The 16463-nt window shown below is 48.9% G+C and overlaps 6 protein-coding genes across 6 annotated transcripts; 3 read left to right on the top strand and 3 right to left on the bottom strand.

Annotated features, from left to right (window-relative positions):
• Positions 1-656: 656 nt before the first annotated feature.
• Positions 657-1510, bottom strand: STEHIDRAFT_62871 (uncharacterized protein; the record flags this gene model as incomplete). The annotated part of the gene is made up of 3 exons (XM_007307189.1): positions 657-719; positions 784-1241; positions 1363-1510. Coding segments are annotated over 3 exons (669 nt in total), but the record flags the coding sequence as incomplete, so codon positions are not given.
• Positions 1511-3515: 2005 nt separating this feature from the next.
• Positions 3516-4488, top strand: STEHIDRAFT_113360 (uncharacterized protein; the record flags this gene model as incomplete). Its single annotated transcript, XM_007307273.1, has 6 exons — positions 3516-3688; positions 3784-3851; positions 3939-4010; positions 4045-4152; positions 4259-4292; positions 4383-4488. 6 exons carry the CDS (start codon positions 3516-3518, stop codon positions 4486-4488), a joined length of 561 nt encoding a protein of 186 aa, XP_007307335.1.
• A 1616-nt stretch (positions 4489-6104) lies between these two features.
• STEHIDRAFT_113359 (uncharacterized protein) lies at positions 6105-7541 on the top strand (the record flags this gene model as incomplete). The annotated part of the gene is made up of 7 exons (XM_007307272.1): positions 6105-6311; positions 6375-6602; positions 6675-6681; positions 6748-6849; positions 6903-7298; positions 7351-7386; positions 7462-7541. The coding sequence occupies 7 exons, from the start codon at positions 6105-6107 to the stop codon at positions 7539-7541; spliced, it is 1056 nt and encodes a 351-aa protein (XP_007307334.1).
• Positions 7542-8172: 631 nt separating this feature from the next.
• STEHIDRAFT_113358 (NAD-P-binding protein) lies at positions 8173-9480 on the top strand (the record flags this gene model as incomplete). The annotated part of the gene is made up of 9 exons (XM_007307271.1): positions 8173-8208; positions 8269-8380; positions 8436-8513; positions 8596-8628; positions 8943-9014; positions 9077-9142; positions 9202-9262; positions 9340-9362; positions 9422-9480. The coding sequence occupies 9 exons, from the start codon at positions 8173-8175 to the stop codon at positions 9478-9480; spliced, it is 540 nt and encodes a 179-aa protein (XP_007307333.1).
• A 453-nt stretch (positions 9481-9933) lies between these two features.
• On the bottom strand, positions 9934-11244 carry STEHIDRAFT_159772 (uncharacterized protein; the record flags this gene model as incomplete). Its single annotated transcript, XM_007307270.1, has 5 exons — positions 9934-10079; positions 10133-10228; positions 10292-10494; positions 10580-10901; positions 10965-11244. The coding sequence occupies 5 exons, from the start codon at positions 11242-11244 to the stop codon at positions 9934-9936; spliced, it is 1047 nt and encodes a 348-aa protein (XP_007307332.1).
• A 3020-nt stretch (positions 11245-14264) lies between these two features.
• STEHIDRAFT_62930 (uncharacterized protein) lies at positions 14265-15404 on the bottom strand (the record flags this gene model as incomplete). The annotated part of the gene is made up of 6 exons (XM_007307197.1): positions 14265-14543; positions 14609-14628; positions 14692-14792; positions 14845-15064; positions 15119-15252; positions 15319-15404. Coding segments are annotated over 6 exons (840 nt in total), but the record flags the coding sequence as incomplete, so codon positions are not given.
• Between the last annotated feature and the right edge of the window lie 1059 nt (positions 15405-16463).

Below are 16463 nucleotides of genomic sequence, written 5' to 3'. Positions count from 1 at the left end.
GTACGTGTACCATCACAAGGATGGTCATTCACGAAGGGACATTGAATATGACCAGGAAAAACAGTGCATAGATATCCACGTCGTACTAAGTCAAGAAACATCACAAAATACCCTTATTTCAATCTATCTAGACCACCTTCGAACCTCGCCACGATCTCCTTCGGAAGGGGTTCTATACTTGCACCCTTCTGCGTAACTCTCTCGTAGACCTTCAACGCCTTCTTCTCGAAAACCAACGTCAAATTTCCTTCCTTGCCGCTCTTTCTGACTATTTCCTGAATGTTCCTCAGCGCCACGACCACTTTCTTTAGCGCCCCACTTCTCACCAAAATATCATGCTGCTTGTTGAAGTCTCCAGCCGAAACATCGTTCTTTGTTATTTCGGAAAAGCAACCTTTCACGTGCTTGCCGATGTAGAGGTGGGGAGTCTGAGAGAAGAAGAGCTGAGGATATGCCTTGTTTTTTGTGCGCATCGCGTTAGCGAGAGGACAGGTTTTGAGCTCGAGAATGCGTGACTGCGAGACGGGAACACCATCATTTATGACCTTGATTATGGATTTCTCTCGCTGTGGTGTGGATGGGTGTGGCGACCGAGCTGTATTCGCACCAGGAGTTCGGATCTTGGACGGTGTAGTTGTCGAGAGAGATGAAGATAATGAAGATTCGGGAATGAAGGCGTCAACCTCGAAACGGACCACCATGCACAATCCCCCGAAGTCCTATCTCCCAAGCGAATCAATTACTCGTTCGGAACCCACGCGGAGTCAACGTTGAAGCACTCACATATCTAACAATTCGATGATGCCCGTCGAGCTCACGTCCGACGCCTTTCGCCTGGGGCTTGGTCATCTTCATCTCAAAGGCGTGTCCGAAAGTGGCACCGCCTGGCATGGGTGCAACCGCAGTGCTGGGCTCCCGCCGATTAAACAGAACCGTTTTTGTTCCGACAAGTTGCATGTCAATTCTCCATTCCTTTCGTCTGGAAGACCCTGTAGTCCATCCAAGTAGCTTCCGCAGGCCGTTACGATCTGTAATAACGTCGATAGAAGGCCACTCGACTTGGGTTGACGTTGAAGTGGCGCTGGCGCTGGCGCTGGTATTCATTGTTGCGTCTACCGCAAGAAAGAGTGGAAGTAACGGCGCGGACGGGGCACGATGCCCGTTTGAGTCCACGAAAGTTGCGACGTCGTCCGCTTTGAGCGTGATCGGTAATGGCTTGTCTACCCATCTACGAGGCGTCCCTACAAGGGCATCAGGAGGTATAACAGAAATATCAGTCCGATGAGATAGGGATGGAGCGGATAGTGGAAGTATGAGCTCGAATAAATCCAGGCTTTAGCTTTCATTACTGCGAAGACGTACCAGGTACAGCAATCGTGGGCGTGGACGCCTTCACCCACGAGTACGAACCAATGTACTGCAATCCTGTGATCTCTGCATTGATCGGCTGCAAGGCCTCCGCTTCAAAAGCTCTCACCTCGCGGTGGCGAGGCACGGGCACATCATGCATTGCTGCAGGATTGAGCCCAGATTTCAGCTTTTTCGCTTTTGGGAGACTTTGTCCCCATATTTTGAACGAATGCGAGGAATGTAAGTACAATTTGGAATGAGAGTCGGGAGGAGGGCAAGAGGGGCGCGCAGTAGGTTTGTATTTTGCCTTTGTCGAAGGGGCTGGCGACTGTGAAGGAGGACATATTTTTTTCGGTCTAGAGATAGATGGCAATGGTGTCTTCAGCGCTCGAGGTATCGAACAAAATAAGAAACGACTGTTACTTACTGTTGCAGAGAACGAAAGTAACGGTTATACATGCCCGGAGACGACGCTGTGGTAGAAAAGAAGATGACCTCTGTCCTATTTTGCTGCGCCACCGTAATTACGGCACGTGCAAACAACGAGGACTTGGTTCATCATAATTGGAAGCCTGAGAATTATGACGAAAAAGCTAGGCTTCAACGCGAGAGAATATTTTTCGTGTCTCGTGAAGACAGAGCCCAATGTAGTAGTATTTCTGTTGAGCAACACCCATGGCTTATTCATACATATACTTATAACTTGTCGCCCGCCACCGTGACCTCGCTACCAACAGCCTGGTTCTCGGCTGCATGCCAGGCCGAAATGGTCAACCTCCTAGGTCGCGACGTTTGGCCTATACTCGGGCTTTGAAAATTGAGACCCTGAAGTTCTGTGAAGAGATGAAGCAGACATTCAAATGGGAGTCTGAGGAATAGAAAACCAGTCCAGAGTTTGTTAGGTTGATTGGGATGGGCCAGGCATTGGCGAACGGAGAACGGTGAGTTCGTTAGAAATATCAACGAAAATCATTGTGCTGCAGTTGTCCTCAATTTTGTGAGTTCTGAGAGACGAGTTGGGATGGTTGTTTAGCAGTGGACACAACACCGCGCTACCAGGAAGAACTGACGAGACAAAAGGAGAAACAGAGCCAAACACGAGGCTCCGGAAGATCCCGCGTGACTTTCACGCTCTCTCACGCCACTAGGTACCGGTTGGCAGCGACTGCTCTAGGCAGCGAACCATCTCCTCTTCTTCGCCACGCTCCAAAGATTGTTTCTTCTCGTTCTTGTGTTCAGCAAAGCGGAATATTGGGACATACAAGGATTTTTGGGTTAATACTAGCTTACTATGTAGGTGTGCCTCCGAGTCATCATCTCCACTCGCACTGACCCACCAACCGATCTAGAATCGTAGACCGGCGTCTTTACTTTTCTCCCGTTGCTCTACTACATTCCCCCTTCTCACTCTTCGTCGGCTTCGTATGGCAGCTCCAATCCCGACTCCAACTCCGACTGCGACTTCTACCACTCAGAGTGTCTCTCCTTCTCTGACGGATCAAACCCAGCGACCCCCACCGGCTCCTCGCTCCTCATCCAACTGCAAACCATCTGTGAAGACATGCGCCTCTCCATCGTCCGGCATACCTCCCCTCCACAGCACCATCCTCATCTTCTAACTCTACGTCCTCTTCTGCGCCACTTATCTGGATAACCGCACGACACGAAGGTGGACGACGTTCGTGAGCTGGAATCGGAATCCGGAGTATGCGGTTGCGGAGCATTCTACCGCTGGTGCGAGTTCGGTCGACTTTGCGGAGTAGAGAGACTGGGATGGAGGAACTGGGCAGAGGGTCGTCAAAAACGTGGTAGCGTAGCACTGGACACTTATGTCATTGGTGTGGCTGTAGCGGCATGCCATCACGAAGATGGTGTTTTGGCGGTCTTAGTAACCGAAAATGGGTGCGTCTATACTCATTCAACTCGCCACATCACTACCAATTCCTCAACCCAATTGAGCAGTTAACATATACAGAAGTCTGCCTCCGCAGCTACGATTGCAGTACGGGGAATGCAACGCGCAGCCCTGATCATGACATTCAATACACCCCACACGATCTTCACCTCCCAGTCCTCCTCTTCTCCGTCTACGCTCGCTTCGAACCAATGTCTATTTAACATCTTGGTCTCGAGCTGCTCCAACACGGTCACGAATATTCGGAAGGATGACCGAGGGGCCCGGAGGAACTACCTCTGATGGGGGGGGGGGGGGGCACGAAGGCGTCGGGATCACCGTTGCGTTGGGCGATGATAGTGTTAAAAGAGGAAATGGTGAGGATGGTTCGGTTCGAGTGGGAGATAGAGTAGGCGTGAAGTGGACCGTCGATGCGAGTGGGATGTGCGGATAGTGCAGGACGGAGTTCGGTCTGGGTACGTTCCTTTCCTTTATTCATAGCGAAGCTCGAACGAGTCCTGATGATATATTCTGATCAGCATTGTGCTATTCCCATCCGAGTTCAGTCTGCCCAAGCAAGAAGAACTATGGCCAGATCATGTATATGGTACGCTACTTGACCCCTATCTTCCCTCGAACTACCCTCTCTTCGCTTAGGCCTGATGGAGCTCACATCCATCCTTTCATGAATCAGCTCGCTTGCACAAACCACATCATCTCGATTCCTTCATCTTGTTACCACGAAGCGGCTCCCTTCCCTTGTGCGGTATGTACTCCAACTCCGACCGTCTTCTCCATAGTCTACGGTGCGGTAACTCAAGAAGCCTTACTCGCATATACCTACGGTCTGACTGTCTACATCGCCGTCGAGAAGTCAAACACGATCGTTAACAATTGGGTCGTCCCTGGTGCGGGACTTGAATAAGGTCCGGGGCATCGTGGTATGCTACTTTTTGGTTCTTCCTTCGAATATATAGTGTGCACAGAGTTTACGCCTATCCTCTCTATTTCTAGTCCTTGACGATGGGCCTGCATGTCCCAGGCATCGGTATGTGCCTATCCTTCTCGCCACATTGCGCCACCCTGCACTCAATGAATTTCCAATTCCATCTTGAGATCGCAATCCTCATCGTCCTAGCCATTTCTTCAATCGACTTGCTAATGTGCCTTTCCCCATTTTTACGCCGGTTCTCGAAGACATCGGTCTGCCTGAATACTTCCTCGACTTCCAGGAATCCGCATAAGTTACGAAGTGGATCTCAAGTATCTCCACCTCAGAGGGACCTTGGGCGCTCTTCGTATCTCGACCGATTTCCAGCTAGGAGTCTATGTAATGTATTCGATTGCAAAGGTATGTGTGATTGGTCATCGTTCCGGTGTGGCGAAGTACAGACTGAAAAAAGGCTGATGAATGCGATGACTTATAGGGGTGGCGTAGAGTCCGAGGAGTATCGCTCGTAGCTTGGGTATGTAAATTCATTCATCTTTTTTTTTGAGCTTCGGCCGTATGCATCAACCCGTTTGACTAACCCTTTGGGACTCGTGGCCTTCGTATATCTTCCGCCCCTGTCCCTGAAGCGTACACATCTAGCTTACACGGGTATTGCCCAAAACGCCTCAGGTCGTGCCTCGCCGACATTCTCACTAACTCTTCCACTTCCCCGCTTTCTCGCTTTCATTCCAGGTTATTTCACGGGATAGGAAAACGGATGCGATAAGTCCCTCCGTGATACAGTTTTAAAGCTACGGCGACGCTTTCGTTCGTTGATGTTCAGATTCTCAATCGGGGGACCTTAAGTTTATTATGTTCGGGTGCAGGCTATCTCATGGATAGGTTCACAGCGCGACTTCAGTGAATCTGGCCCAGGCGCCCCACATTGACTGATACTTCGCCCATATGCACTCGAAGTCGGTGGATAGCTTGAATTATATGGGCCGGAAGAGCGCCGTTACATAACAAAACCTGTTGATGTGCGCTACGTTTCATGGAAGGTCGTACCGAACTTCACCGTTATTTTTCTCCGGACATACTATGTCGATTTTCTCTTGTTAGCTGATGTCGCTTCGCTCCACGTCCTGCGAAACTCTCAAACCACACGTTTCTACCAATATGTTGGTGTATGCATGTGGCACGTTCTCGTTGTGTGGTGCGCTATTCTATCCTGCATATCCTCTAAACGCATCCATCGACCTCGAGAATGATAGCAGTGTACGTTGAATAGCTCGCTATTTCTCTAAAGGGTTCGTGATATATCCATCGGGACAATCTGTCTCGAAGGGAGCTTGTCATAGGCGACGCACATGACATAGCTTCGTCACTAAACGATGATTGGGCGTCGCAGTCTCGAAGCTGACTGTGCGAACCTGTCTAGTCTTCACTTGCTTCAATATCCGCACGAGGGGGTCTGTCGATGGCCATTGGATGCTCGAGCGGTGAAATCTGTACAGCCTCAGTACAAGTTTGTATTCCGCAATCTCTCAGGGCAAGAATGTTCCGTCGCACCGTCTAGCGACGTTTCGAGTCAATCCTCTGATGATTATCCACACATTGCTCAAGAGGGATAACTCTTCCATCTCGGCGCCTCGCGTAAATCATCCGGGCTGATTGGTATGATCATTGCTGACTTTCCTCTACGGTCACTTGAACCTGTCCCTGGAAGTCTGCCCTTGTTTGCGACACCGGTCTCACACACATGGAACCATTCATAGCTATATTTGCGATAGCTTCTTTGCGCCGTCTATCGCACTTTAATTCGTCTTGTTACTCGACGCCTGTAGCATAGGCTGCATCTTCTAGGTCTTGTATATAAGACCGTACCTTTCGTCGAAATTATCAGCCATCCCATCCAACCTTTTAGTGATGTCTTCCACTCCTATTGGGAACTCAATTGCTGTGCTACCCGACGGCGCTGGCTTCGACGTCTACTCCGCTAGTACCAAGTATCCTGATGTATCGCCTACGGTCACTATTCTTGAAGCTCCCGCCAAGTCGACCGACTTTGACGATACAGTTAAGACGTCCGTCATCAGCGGCGGATACAGATACTCAAAGACGGCGGCCAACACGGTAGGCTGTCTTTTCTGGCTTCATAGAGGTAGTAAAAATTCTGACTACATATTACTTCTCTAGCGCTTGGCAGACCCGAACAATCCCCTGGTCGCCGTCTTCTATCAAGATACAAATGGGTACCTGTACGAGACGTTCTTTATGGCTGCAGGGATCGGGGCAGGAACAGTGCACGTCAACACCGTGCCCTACACCGGAATAAACGCGCCTTTCCTGGGGTCCTCGCTTGCTTCGGCGACGTTTGGCGAGGGCTCGAAGAACGACATCCTGTTCTATCAAGCCAGCGATAATGTGAGCCACGCCCCAAACATTTCGTCCTGCGATCTCACTGACAATAATAAATGAACCGTGATTCCGCCGTAGCGCATCTGTCCGTCTGTTCTCCTAGTTTACTCCGAGCAATCACTGAATAATCCACAACTATTCTGACCCACAGATTTCGTCTTGCGCCAAACATATGGAGCATGGAGTGTTCCCGCACTCGTCACAGAGGACCCCGCTGATGGTAAAACCACTGTCGCTGCGTTGTCTTGGGCTGGTACGTACCCAATGGTTACATATTTTTGCACGATATTCTCACCTTTATCCAAGAGGCGGACTCAAACTCAGATATCAAGGTGGACAACCTCTGCGTTGCATTCACCCAATCTTCGGATCGCATCCTCATTTACAGAATGCGCCGGCTCCGAGGCCCCGTTGGCAAGCGTACCAACTCCCTCGAGCCCAGATTCGAGCGTGTAGTCGACTGCAAGACCAGTAAGATATATGGACCATTCTCAATCTACTATGCCGATGTTCACTGCGAGTGTAACGATGATGGGTTCTATCCTCTGAGCTCTTCCGGACGGTACAGAGTTGTAGCTCAGTTGGAGGACGATCCGCCGCGGCTTTGGGAGGCTCCGCTTCCGATCCGGGCTGGCGATAGGGTGAGGTACCAGGAGATCATCACCAGTGCTGCGACCGGATTGCAGATTCCTGCTCGTGGCAGTACGTGCACTTCATTTCTGACTGTGACTAGGCGCTAACATCGACGTTGTAGCGTCTATCGCTACGCTGTACAATGCTAAGAGTAAAGGTAAGTTCCCAAGTTCATTCAGAGTGTTATGTTCTTTTCGAGAGTCGTAGTACGCTAGCTGATCCTTGTTCACAGCCCTTACTGTGGTGTACAACAGTCCAGAGGGCTGGCTTACTTTCAAGCAACTCGATATCAAGACACTGGCCGCGAATTGACGGTAAGCACCAGCTTTTGTCGTTTGCGTGGGATATCATCTCACGTGTTAATACAAACGATTCTCCTAGTTTGACGACTTATTCACTTGGACAGAATGATTTAAAAAGAATTGTGGTAAACAAGAGATGGTGTGAAATGTGGGGCATGAATGCGGAAATAAAGTGTGACATATCAGCTCAACACTCTATCATTTTGGGTTCGAAGAACTCTAGTTCGTGACATGATATCTTGTCTTGTGAGATCTTGTGGCGATCTCGTCAAGTCGCTGACCTCGGCTATTTTGTTAACATTCATCAGAGTAAACGGTCACCAATCTCCAAGTATATGAGTACCACAGTACGTATCCTACGGGCTTGTTATTATCGCTCACTAAGGAGATAGTCGACGGTGGAGGCTGCTGCGATCGAGGCCATGTATGAATATATGTTGCAATCTGCAGGTGATCATCCTATTCTATGATCATTGACCAGCAGCGCTGCGGGGGGGGTTGTTCTCTTTCGCTACCGAAAGAAGTCAACTCCAATTCTGGCTGACAAGACGGACAGCGCAACTGCATAAATCAGGACGGACTACATTCACATCAGTGACGGCTCAAGAACTGAACCGTTCAAACATGGTGCAGCATGTGGAATGCCTCGATGGGTGCTCTTTCGCATCCAGGATTTGGTGATTCCCATCCCAGTAGCTTATTTTTTGCTCCTAGATATAATACATCTCTGCATGTAGTACGCACTCCACACTCCACCGTTAACCAAGCCCCCTAACCATTGCGCCTTCCGTCTTCTTCCCGATATGGACCCAAGACGACTCTCTGCAGTTGTTACTGGTGCTGCGCAGGGTAGAAAATTAAATTTGTGATTTATATCTCTCAGCGGGCACTTACGAACCCATAGGTATTGGACGGACGATTGCGGTCAAACTCGCAAAGGATGGACTCATTCTGGCGATAAACGACGTCGCGTCAAAGGCGGGTCAGCTCTCCGAGAGACGAGATCCACCGTACACATCCTGCGCAGGATATTCTCATTGTGACTTGGAATGTCACAAATGAAGATGATGTGCGACGAATGGTTGAGGATGCAGTGGGTGCGTTTAACGGACTGGACACGGTAAGATCATCGATATCTCCTTTCACTGAGCGAATCATGAGCTCACCTTCCCCACACAACGATGGTCGCAAATGCCGGAATAAGCGGCCCTCTCTCATCCTTAGTCAGTAACCTGTTCTGTCAACCGACCTTCTTATTACGCTCTCTGCGGGTGACTTACTCGTGTTGATGCAAAAGCACCCGTCGCGCAACTTACCCAAATCATATTCGCCAATTTGCGAGTATACCTCTGTAACTCGTCTATATTAATGGCATGCCCTGCGACCATTGATTTAATAGGTTGTCAATAAGCCGCTCGACGAATGATCAAGCAAGGACGTGAGGGAAAGATCATTGGAGCGTGTTCGATCGCAGGGAAACAAGGTTTGCTCTCAATGTTTCTCAGCTTCGCGGAGATGCTTTTAGAACTTTTATCCAAATTGTAGGCATTCCCATGATAAGCGCGTATGCTAGCATCAAGTTCGCAGTCTGTCGTCTTACCCAGTCAGTCGGTCAGTATTTCTCCATAAACAGACGTGTCAGCTTCACCCCTTCTCAATACATATGATAGATGCATCCTATACAGCGACCGAGCTAGGGCAGTTCGGAATCAACGTGAATGCTTACGCTCCGTAAGCATATATTCCTGTCCCTTCCCGCTCGTGGCCTGACAGATCCAGCTAATCATGTCTATGGATATTTTCATCAGGGGAGTTGTCCCTACCGATATGAGTACGCCACATCGGTCGGTTTCATGCTTCTCCCAGACAAGCCCCTTATTTTGTGATCAGTGAAAACCCTTGCGGCTGGGTTGGTCATTGGAGATGCGTTCCTCAAGTCTGTACGTTAGATCAACTTCTTGAATCGAGACGGATCTCACATGTGATGCTTTCGTCCAGAAAACTGCGCGGTCTGTCCTCAGTAGACCCGGAAAAATGGAAGAAATAGCGGATGTCGTATCTTTCTTGGCCTCGAAAACTCGAGCTATATTACAGGTGAGATTTACTCCCGTATTTATTCGATGCTTCATGTATATTAATCACTCAGTGTGGGGGGCTGCAATAGGTCAAACGGTCAGTGATATACTTTCTGGGCTATGACTCGGCAGACACTAGAGCACTACTTACCGCCCCTCACATGTATATTACAGCCGACGGTGGGATGTACTCCGATTGAAGGTCGGGTTTTCAAACGTCTCCTGCATCATGCAACCAACGACGTTTTACGACTCTGTCTTTCTATTGCGCGTTCTTTCGTTGAAGCAGAATATTTGATGGCTATATGATTCCACACCCTCAAAGGGTCATATGCTCCTCTGATACTCCGGTGGAGACTCAATATGGACCCTCTCCTCCAATAATAGCTGCACCCTGGCCTCCAACTCTCTCACCCTATCCTCGGTGGAATACTCTCTATCTTGATCACCTTGCCTACGAGTAGATGTTGACGCTGTATACATAGGGATTAGGCTCATAAACTGAGTTGCAACAGTGACAACGGACCGAACAACGGACTGTGTCCAATTTCTAGCGGCACATCCGACTCTGAGCGATGCATATAGAGTGCTTTTGAGGACTGACGAGAAGACGGTTGCTCTTCTGTGGCCAACTGTATATCAGTATACGCACTTTCCAAATATTAGAATGGAGGAGCAAACTCACGAGACGTCAACTCGTACGGTTCCGGCTCAACAACCTTGGAGTAAATTATTTGTCGACGGCGACGTATCAGCGCCCAGAACACTGCTGCAGCGATTGTTGCGCCCCCGAGACCACCGAGAACAGCGCCGATGAGGGCGTGCTTTTTTGCCTCTGAGCTCGGCCCAGGTTGCTGCGGTGATCCGGTGATAGATGCAGTGGATGTTCTGTAATGTGTATGGTCAGCCACTCATGGTGTATGGTCCTGAAAATATTGTTCTTCGGTGTGCATCACAGAAGAAACCAACGTACGTGGATGCTGATCGGATGGTAGACGACTCTCGAGCAGAGGACGACAAAGTCGTATGGTTCAGCTTATTTGAAGTTACCACTGCATAGTCGAGTATTATGGACGAGATACCGGGTCCGGTAGAGTCCGTAGATCCAACTGAGAACTGGAGAGTGTGGTTAATATCCTCCGAAATTCCTGTTTCACTATAGAATAGAGCTCCGTATTTCCACGGGTCGTCGCCTACAGCGGAGCTGCTGTGGTTGACCGCGTCATAGTTGTCTAGGGTGAACCATGCCAGTGCGTCGTTCGGTATGTCAATTCCGTAGATATAGACAGCAGAGCCTTTCAGTGAGTCACAAGGTCAATTAGAGAAAGTTGAAGGCACAGTAGTAAGTTTAAACGCACCGGAGAACTGTATGCGTCCACTTGCACCTCCATCTGAGCCTCCGTCATGCCATGTAGCGTTGTACAACTGGGACCTATCAGGTTGCCAAAGGCAGTCTGGACATGGCCAGGACGGTGACGCAGCATTCCATTCACCAGTCCAAGTAAACAGGCCGCTTGCGTCGTCGTAAGTCGTGTTTTCAAGTTCAGCCAGAGCTGTAGTTGGCCATAGCAAGACAGCAGTTAGAAAAAGCTTTATCAAATCGAACGAGAGGTATATCCAGCCGGTGGACAGTTGCATGTTACAGAGATCACAGTCGACGAAGAACAAATGAGAGACGGGACGGGATCAGGTGGAAGGTCGAGGAAAAATGGGAGGGAAGACAAGATCATGTTCGGGGATTCTCTTTATTTTGTGGCGTGCTGCCAACGCGAGAGCATCGCATGAGATGAACAGATGATGCAATCAGTTGCGCCTAGGCGACCATGGAATGCATACATGAGTAGTATCAGAAGAGCCAGGAATAACTAGTAACTGCTGAATTGAGATTCATGAGGGATGCTTCCCGGGGAAGTCGATGGCTAAATGGGATTCGGCTTGATGCTCCCAACCCGTCAGCGGAATGCCATGAGGCCGGCAAAATGCACAGTTCAGCGACGGAAAGAGGAAGTCAACGCGTAATCCCGATATCAGTTCGCTGCAAGGAAGCAGTAAGTCAACAGACGAATGGGCTCAAGAGAGAGAGGACAGCAAACAGACAGGAGACTGTAGAGCTAGCTGATTCGGTTATGTGATTCGTCGCCGCCCATCGATATTATGCATCTCCGCTGGCCCGCAGGGTACTTGCGCAGATCTGTGATGCATCATTATGATCATCTATTTATCCAAGTGTGTGTATACATAGCAACTATACACTGCGATCTTGGCAGTATTTTTGAGAGGTAGAACGTTATTGTCAACATCGGGCACGATAATGAGCAAGTATATTTTTGACGGTTTCGAGGAGGTGCAACCTCTAATTTCTCCAACAGAAGTACGAGGGAATGGTTCTAAATGGTCGACATGTATCGGAAAATTTTGGGCGGTGGAAAATACATTCATCATAGCAGTACTAGATCACTATCGTTCAAATACTACACGACAGATGCACTATATGTAGGTGATATTAAGTATTCCGTACCGAAAGGGACTACGAAATGATCTCGTCAGGATCGGAAAATGTATCCATCATCGCACCACATCATTCAATGGCGAGATTGAACCCACTCCTGCCCGACTTTTGAAGTCGTCCCACAAACAACCAAATTCAAAGCCCTTGCAGCCTCAATATAATCTGCGAACTTCCCCGTGAAAGAATTCGGATGCCTTTGTTTCAGACGAGGTGCAACCTGAGAATACATCGGGCGTGCCCTTCCGGCGGCTTTCTCCTCTCTGAGAGCCTGCACCAGTGGCATGAATTTCTTTGCCTCGTCGATGCATTGTTTTACTGAAGGTTTGCCTAGCAGCCGAACCCATTCAGTACCGGGTTCAGAAAGGTTACCTAGAGCTACTAATCCAGCATCCCTAGCCGCCACTAAGTAGGCTCTGAAAGTTCCGGTGAAAGCCTTCGGATCACGTTCCCGAAATTTGGCTTCCACGCGGGGCCAAGGGTTGGCCGTATAACCAGTCTTCTCCTCTGACAAAATGAGAAGAAGCGGGTAGAACCTTGCGACATTCAGCGTCATAGGTAGAGGTGCCGATGAGCGCTTCGTGGCCGGATGAGTCGGTGAGGCTTGTCTCTCAGGTTGGGGTAAAGTTATCGGAGATGTGGTCGCAGTGGCAGGATATTCGGCAGTGGTCCTTGTGGGCCGTGACGGTGAAAAAGAGTCCACAAAGCTGGAACCCATCTCGAAGCTCTGGCATGAGGGTGAAGGTGATGATGGAGCATATACTGGTGGTGACGTCCCCAATACGGTAGATCTTGAACCGATGGAATGGACGTTGGCCGTTAGATTTGGTGAAGATGTTGTCTCTGGACCATGTATGCCGTCTATATGGAATGCAAAATAAATCATTGGTCTCGAATACATAGGGCAAGGCTGTCATACATCGTTGAAAACGACAGAGACCCCTCTGAGCCCATGTACATTTCGCTCCTGACGGGCATGAATGACCGTACATGCACTCTTCAGCACCGAACGGACATGGTTCTCCTACACCATATTCCCATATTAGTGTGTGATCGAGGGCTGGAGGGACTAAATACCTTTCTTGAGGAATTTGCACGGCACATTCTTAGACGATGAAGCCAGCTGTACAAGTTGGGCAGGACTCAGAAGGTAATTGTGAGTGTTCGGGCAGTCGGTCTATTATTTATGTTAGCGCTATTAGTCTTAATGACTATAAAGATCGGGATATATGGATTGACATACGTCTCCGGTACAATGTCCAAGGAGGTAAAACTCATTACATAGATGAGGCTGCACTACTGGGGAAATGAGCTAACCGGTGTTGCAATGGAAGCCGAAGTTGGTAGACATACGAGTTTTTAAAGACTGCAAATGATAATGAGGTCAATGATAAGTTTTCATAAGACGAAAAAACATACCACAGTCGATGCAAGTGGGACAGGAGTAAGATGGTGTCTTACCATGTCCGAAGTCGGTGATATAGGTGCAGCGTACGATGAGGGCTTTGCAAAGAGTAGTCGACTGTTCTCATCCTTTGACGCTCCCTCGGCTTTTTTGGAGTCAGAGGTTGGTATTTTATACATTGATTCAATTCTATAACACTATAGGACTGACCTGGTTTTGTCGCAACCTCATCGCTGCAATTATCTGGCACCGCAATATTGAAGGCATCAATATCCGTCTGCTCCTCAAGCTGATAGTTCGAGCCATTCTCGTCCGCACAAGTTTCGAAAATGGAGGACTCGGCTCTAGTTGATTTGATCTCCTCTATCCCTGTACTATCTGCCAACTCCACAAATTCCCTCATAGTATAAAATAGGCCAGAGTGCTCCTCCGCCTGTGTTACACCCTCAGCCGATGTCTGTGCAGTAATTCTGAGCACAGGTCGAGTATTCCCAGCTTTGTTAGGTACAGCGAGAAGCGAATGGCCTCCGTCAAGGGTAATGCGCTGTCGGGACCGAACGAGTAGGTAACCTTGACCATATGGGGTGACGAGACCACCGCTCGTAGTGAGCTTAGCGGAAGATGTGGTCGTCCAAGCCTTAGACGATGAAATTACGGATTTGACGCCGAGACCAGAAGGAGCAAACATGATCGCCTGCCCAGTCTGCAGACCAACGATCTACAGCGGTGAATTATTATAACGTCATGTCAAAGCCAGAGGAGATATGAGAGATCTGAACTCACCTTTGCGAACAGTTCATCTTTCATCACTTGTGCAGCCGAGACATGTGCGGATAGGTGATGAAGCCATTGTGGGGAGGAAAAGCGATGAGCAATGACGAACGAGCTAAGTTCAAGGAACTTAGATGGAACAACAGTCGGTTCTTGAGTTGAGATAATGACACGTGTATTGAGATGGCGTTGCTGACGGATGACGGTAAGCAGAGAGTCGGTTAGTCGTGTTGAACTACCTGTATCTGTTAGATACTACATCACAGATGTCAGCTCTTTGAACGCCAAAGCCGGCGTAAATGAAGGACACACGACTATACCTTATGCGCTTCATCTAGAACTGCCGTAATTGTACAAATCATCAACAACGAAAATAAATTCGAGAAAATGAGGAAAAATATACCAATCAGCTTCCCAGTCTTAACGTCCACCTCCAAGAATAGGCCAAGAATAATGTCGAAGAAACCACAAGCGGATGAAGCGTCCATAAAAGGCGACGACAGACTGAGAACGCATGTCAGGTAAGGTGATCAGTCCGCTCAATATGACCACTGACTCCACAATCGTCAACATTCCCTGGGAGAAGTGCGTAGACACGCTATTTGTTTCATCTCCCCCCTTCAAGCACGAGTCCAATAACGCAAGTCGAAGGTTGAGCATTGCTTTCTGCTGCTTGCTGAGTTTATGCAGAGTTAGAGCCTCCTGAAATGCCCCATAGTCGAATTCGTCCATGTCTCGAAGGATAGACATGATGAGTTCCATGTATAATGGCATCTCTGAGTCAGATCCAGTTAGACCGGGGACCAGGAAGACAAGGATCGAACACTTACGGCCACTATCATCAACTTTCATCATGGCAAGCAGACGCTCACCACTGATATCTTTTGTGGAGAAATGCAGAGCCTCGACTTTAACATTCGGGAGAGGAGAGTAAACATGCCTCATCGCCTTGATATTATTAGGTCTTTTACACGAACAGAAATGAGTTGAAGACAACCAGTTCAAGAGGCTGAGAGATCCTGAAACGCACAGGACTAGCACCGTTATATCTGGTGGAACAGCACCAGCACCGTGAACTGGGTTTAGACAGGCCAGGTAGGCAGCTTCACATGGCTGCACCTGCCCGCCACCCGCCGCGGAGTCAAAATGGAACCTACACACTTGATTTAGAGAGAGAGAGAATCCACATAAAAAGACGAGAAGAGACTCACAGGACCGCACTCAACGGCATAGGTAGCGTGCCCAGTCGCGCATCTTGTATAAGACAACTCTCCAGTAGCACCGAAGTGGAATGACTCTTTCCGGAACCCTTGGCCCAGAACGCGTCAAACATAATTTCCATCCGTCATAGGGTACAAAAAACGCACCTGCAAACCGCAGACCACAGCACTGAATGGTGCATTACTGTTGATATAGAGTTTCGGGACGATTGCTAGCTGCTCCTCGCCATCGATGAGTTGGCTGAGGATACGCCCGTAGACAGCAAGCTGAGGCACGATGTCTGGTCCCAGGATTTCCGCGGCGTCACCACTGAGTATTGGCGCCGTTTGAAAGCTGTGGTCAGCTGCATTTTGGTCTGGTGAGAGTGAACCCTCTGCTTGAAGCAGGCTCATTTCGGGATCATTGGCAGGCGACATCGTCCAGAGTTATCGGGTGGCCAAAAGATGTTAGGGAAAGGATGAAGGAGAGAGATGCGCCAGCGTATGCATGCTGATTTAAGACTTTTGTCTCAGGCGTTTCTCAGGCGCCTCCAGCTAAGAATAGTCGGGACGTTACAAAGCCTGCGCCACCCAGGTTCCTGTCATCGGCGGCAAAGGTCACCATGACGCAATACCTATTCGTTGACCGCAAGATTGAACCATCTCTATACGGGAATTCCACATGAATATTGGTAAATGGAGGAACATAAAATATTATATGCGAAGAACTGAACGATTGGGAGTGACTCGGAGTAGGCATCGCAAGTTGCCGGCCAGTACGCCACATCACTCCATTATCTGCTTTTGTGGTGTAGCAAGAATCCACATTAAAACGCAATAGCAGAGAATGCACAGCGACAATGGATGACGTGAGTAAAAATATAGACATGAACTGGGCAGCGTAGAATGGTGATGAGGAAAGAAGGAAATTGAACCTGAACATGAGGTTAACGATAGATACTTGCGCCAAGTAACC

This window comes from Stereum hirsutum (genome assembly GCF_000264905.1).
Source record: "Stereum hirsutum FP-91666 SS1 unplaced genomic scaffold STEHIscaffold_13, whole genome shotgun sequence".
Lineage (NCBI taxonomy): Eukaryota > Fungi > Basidiomycota > Agaricomycetes > Russulales > Stereaceae > Stereum > Stereum hirsutum.
This window is presented reverse-complemented; position numbering and strand designations above follow the sequence as displayed.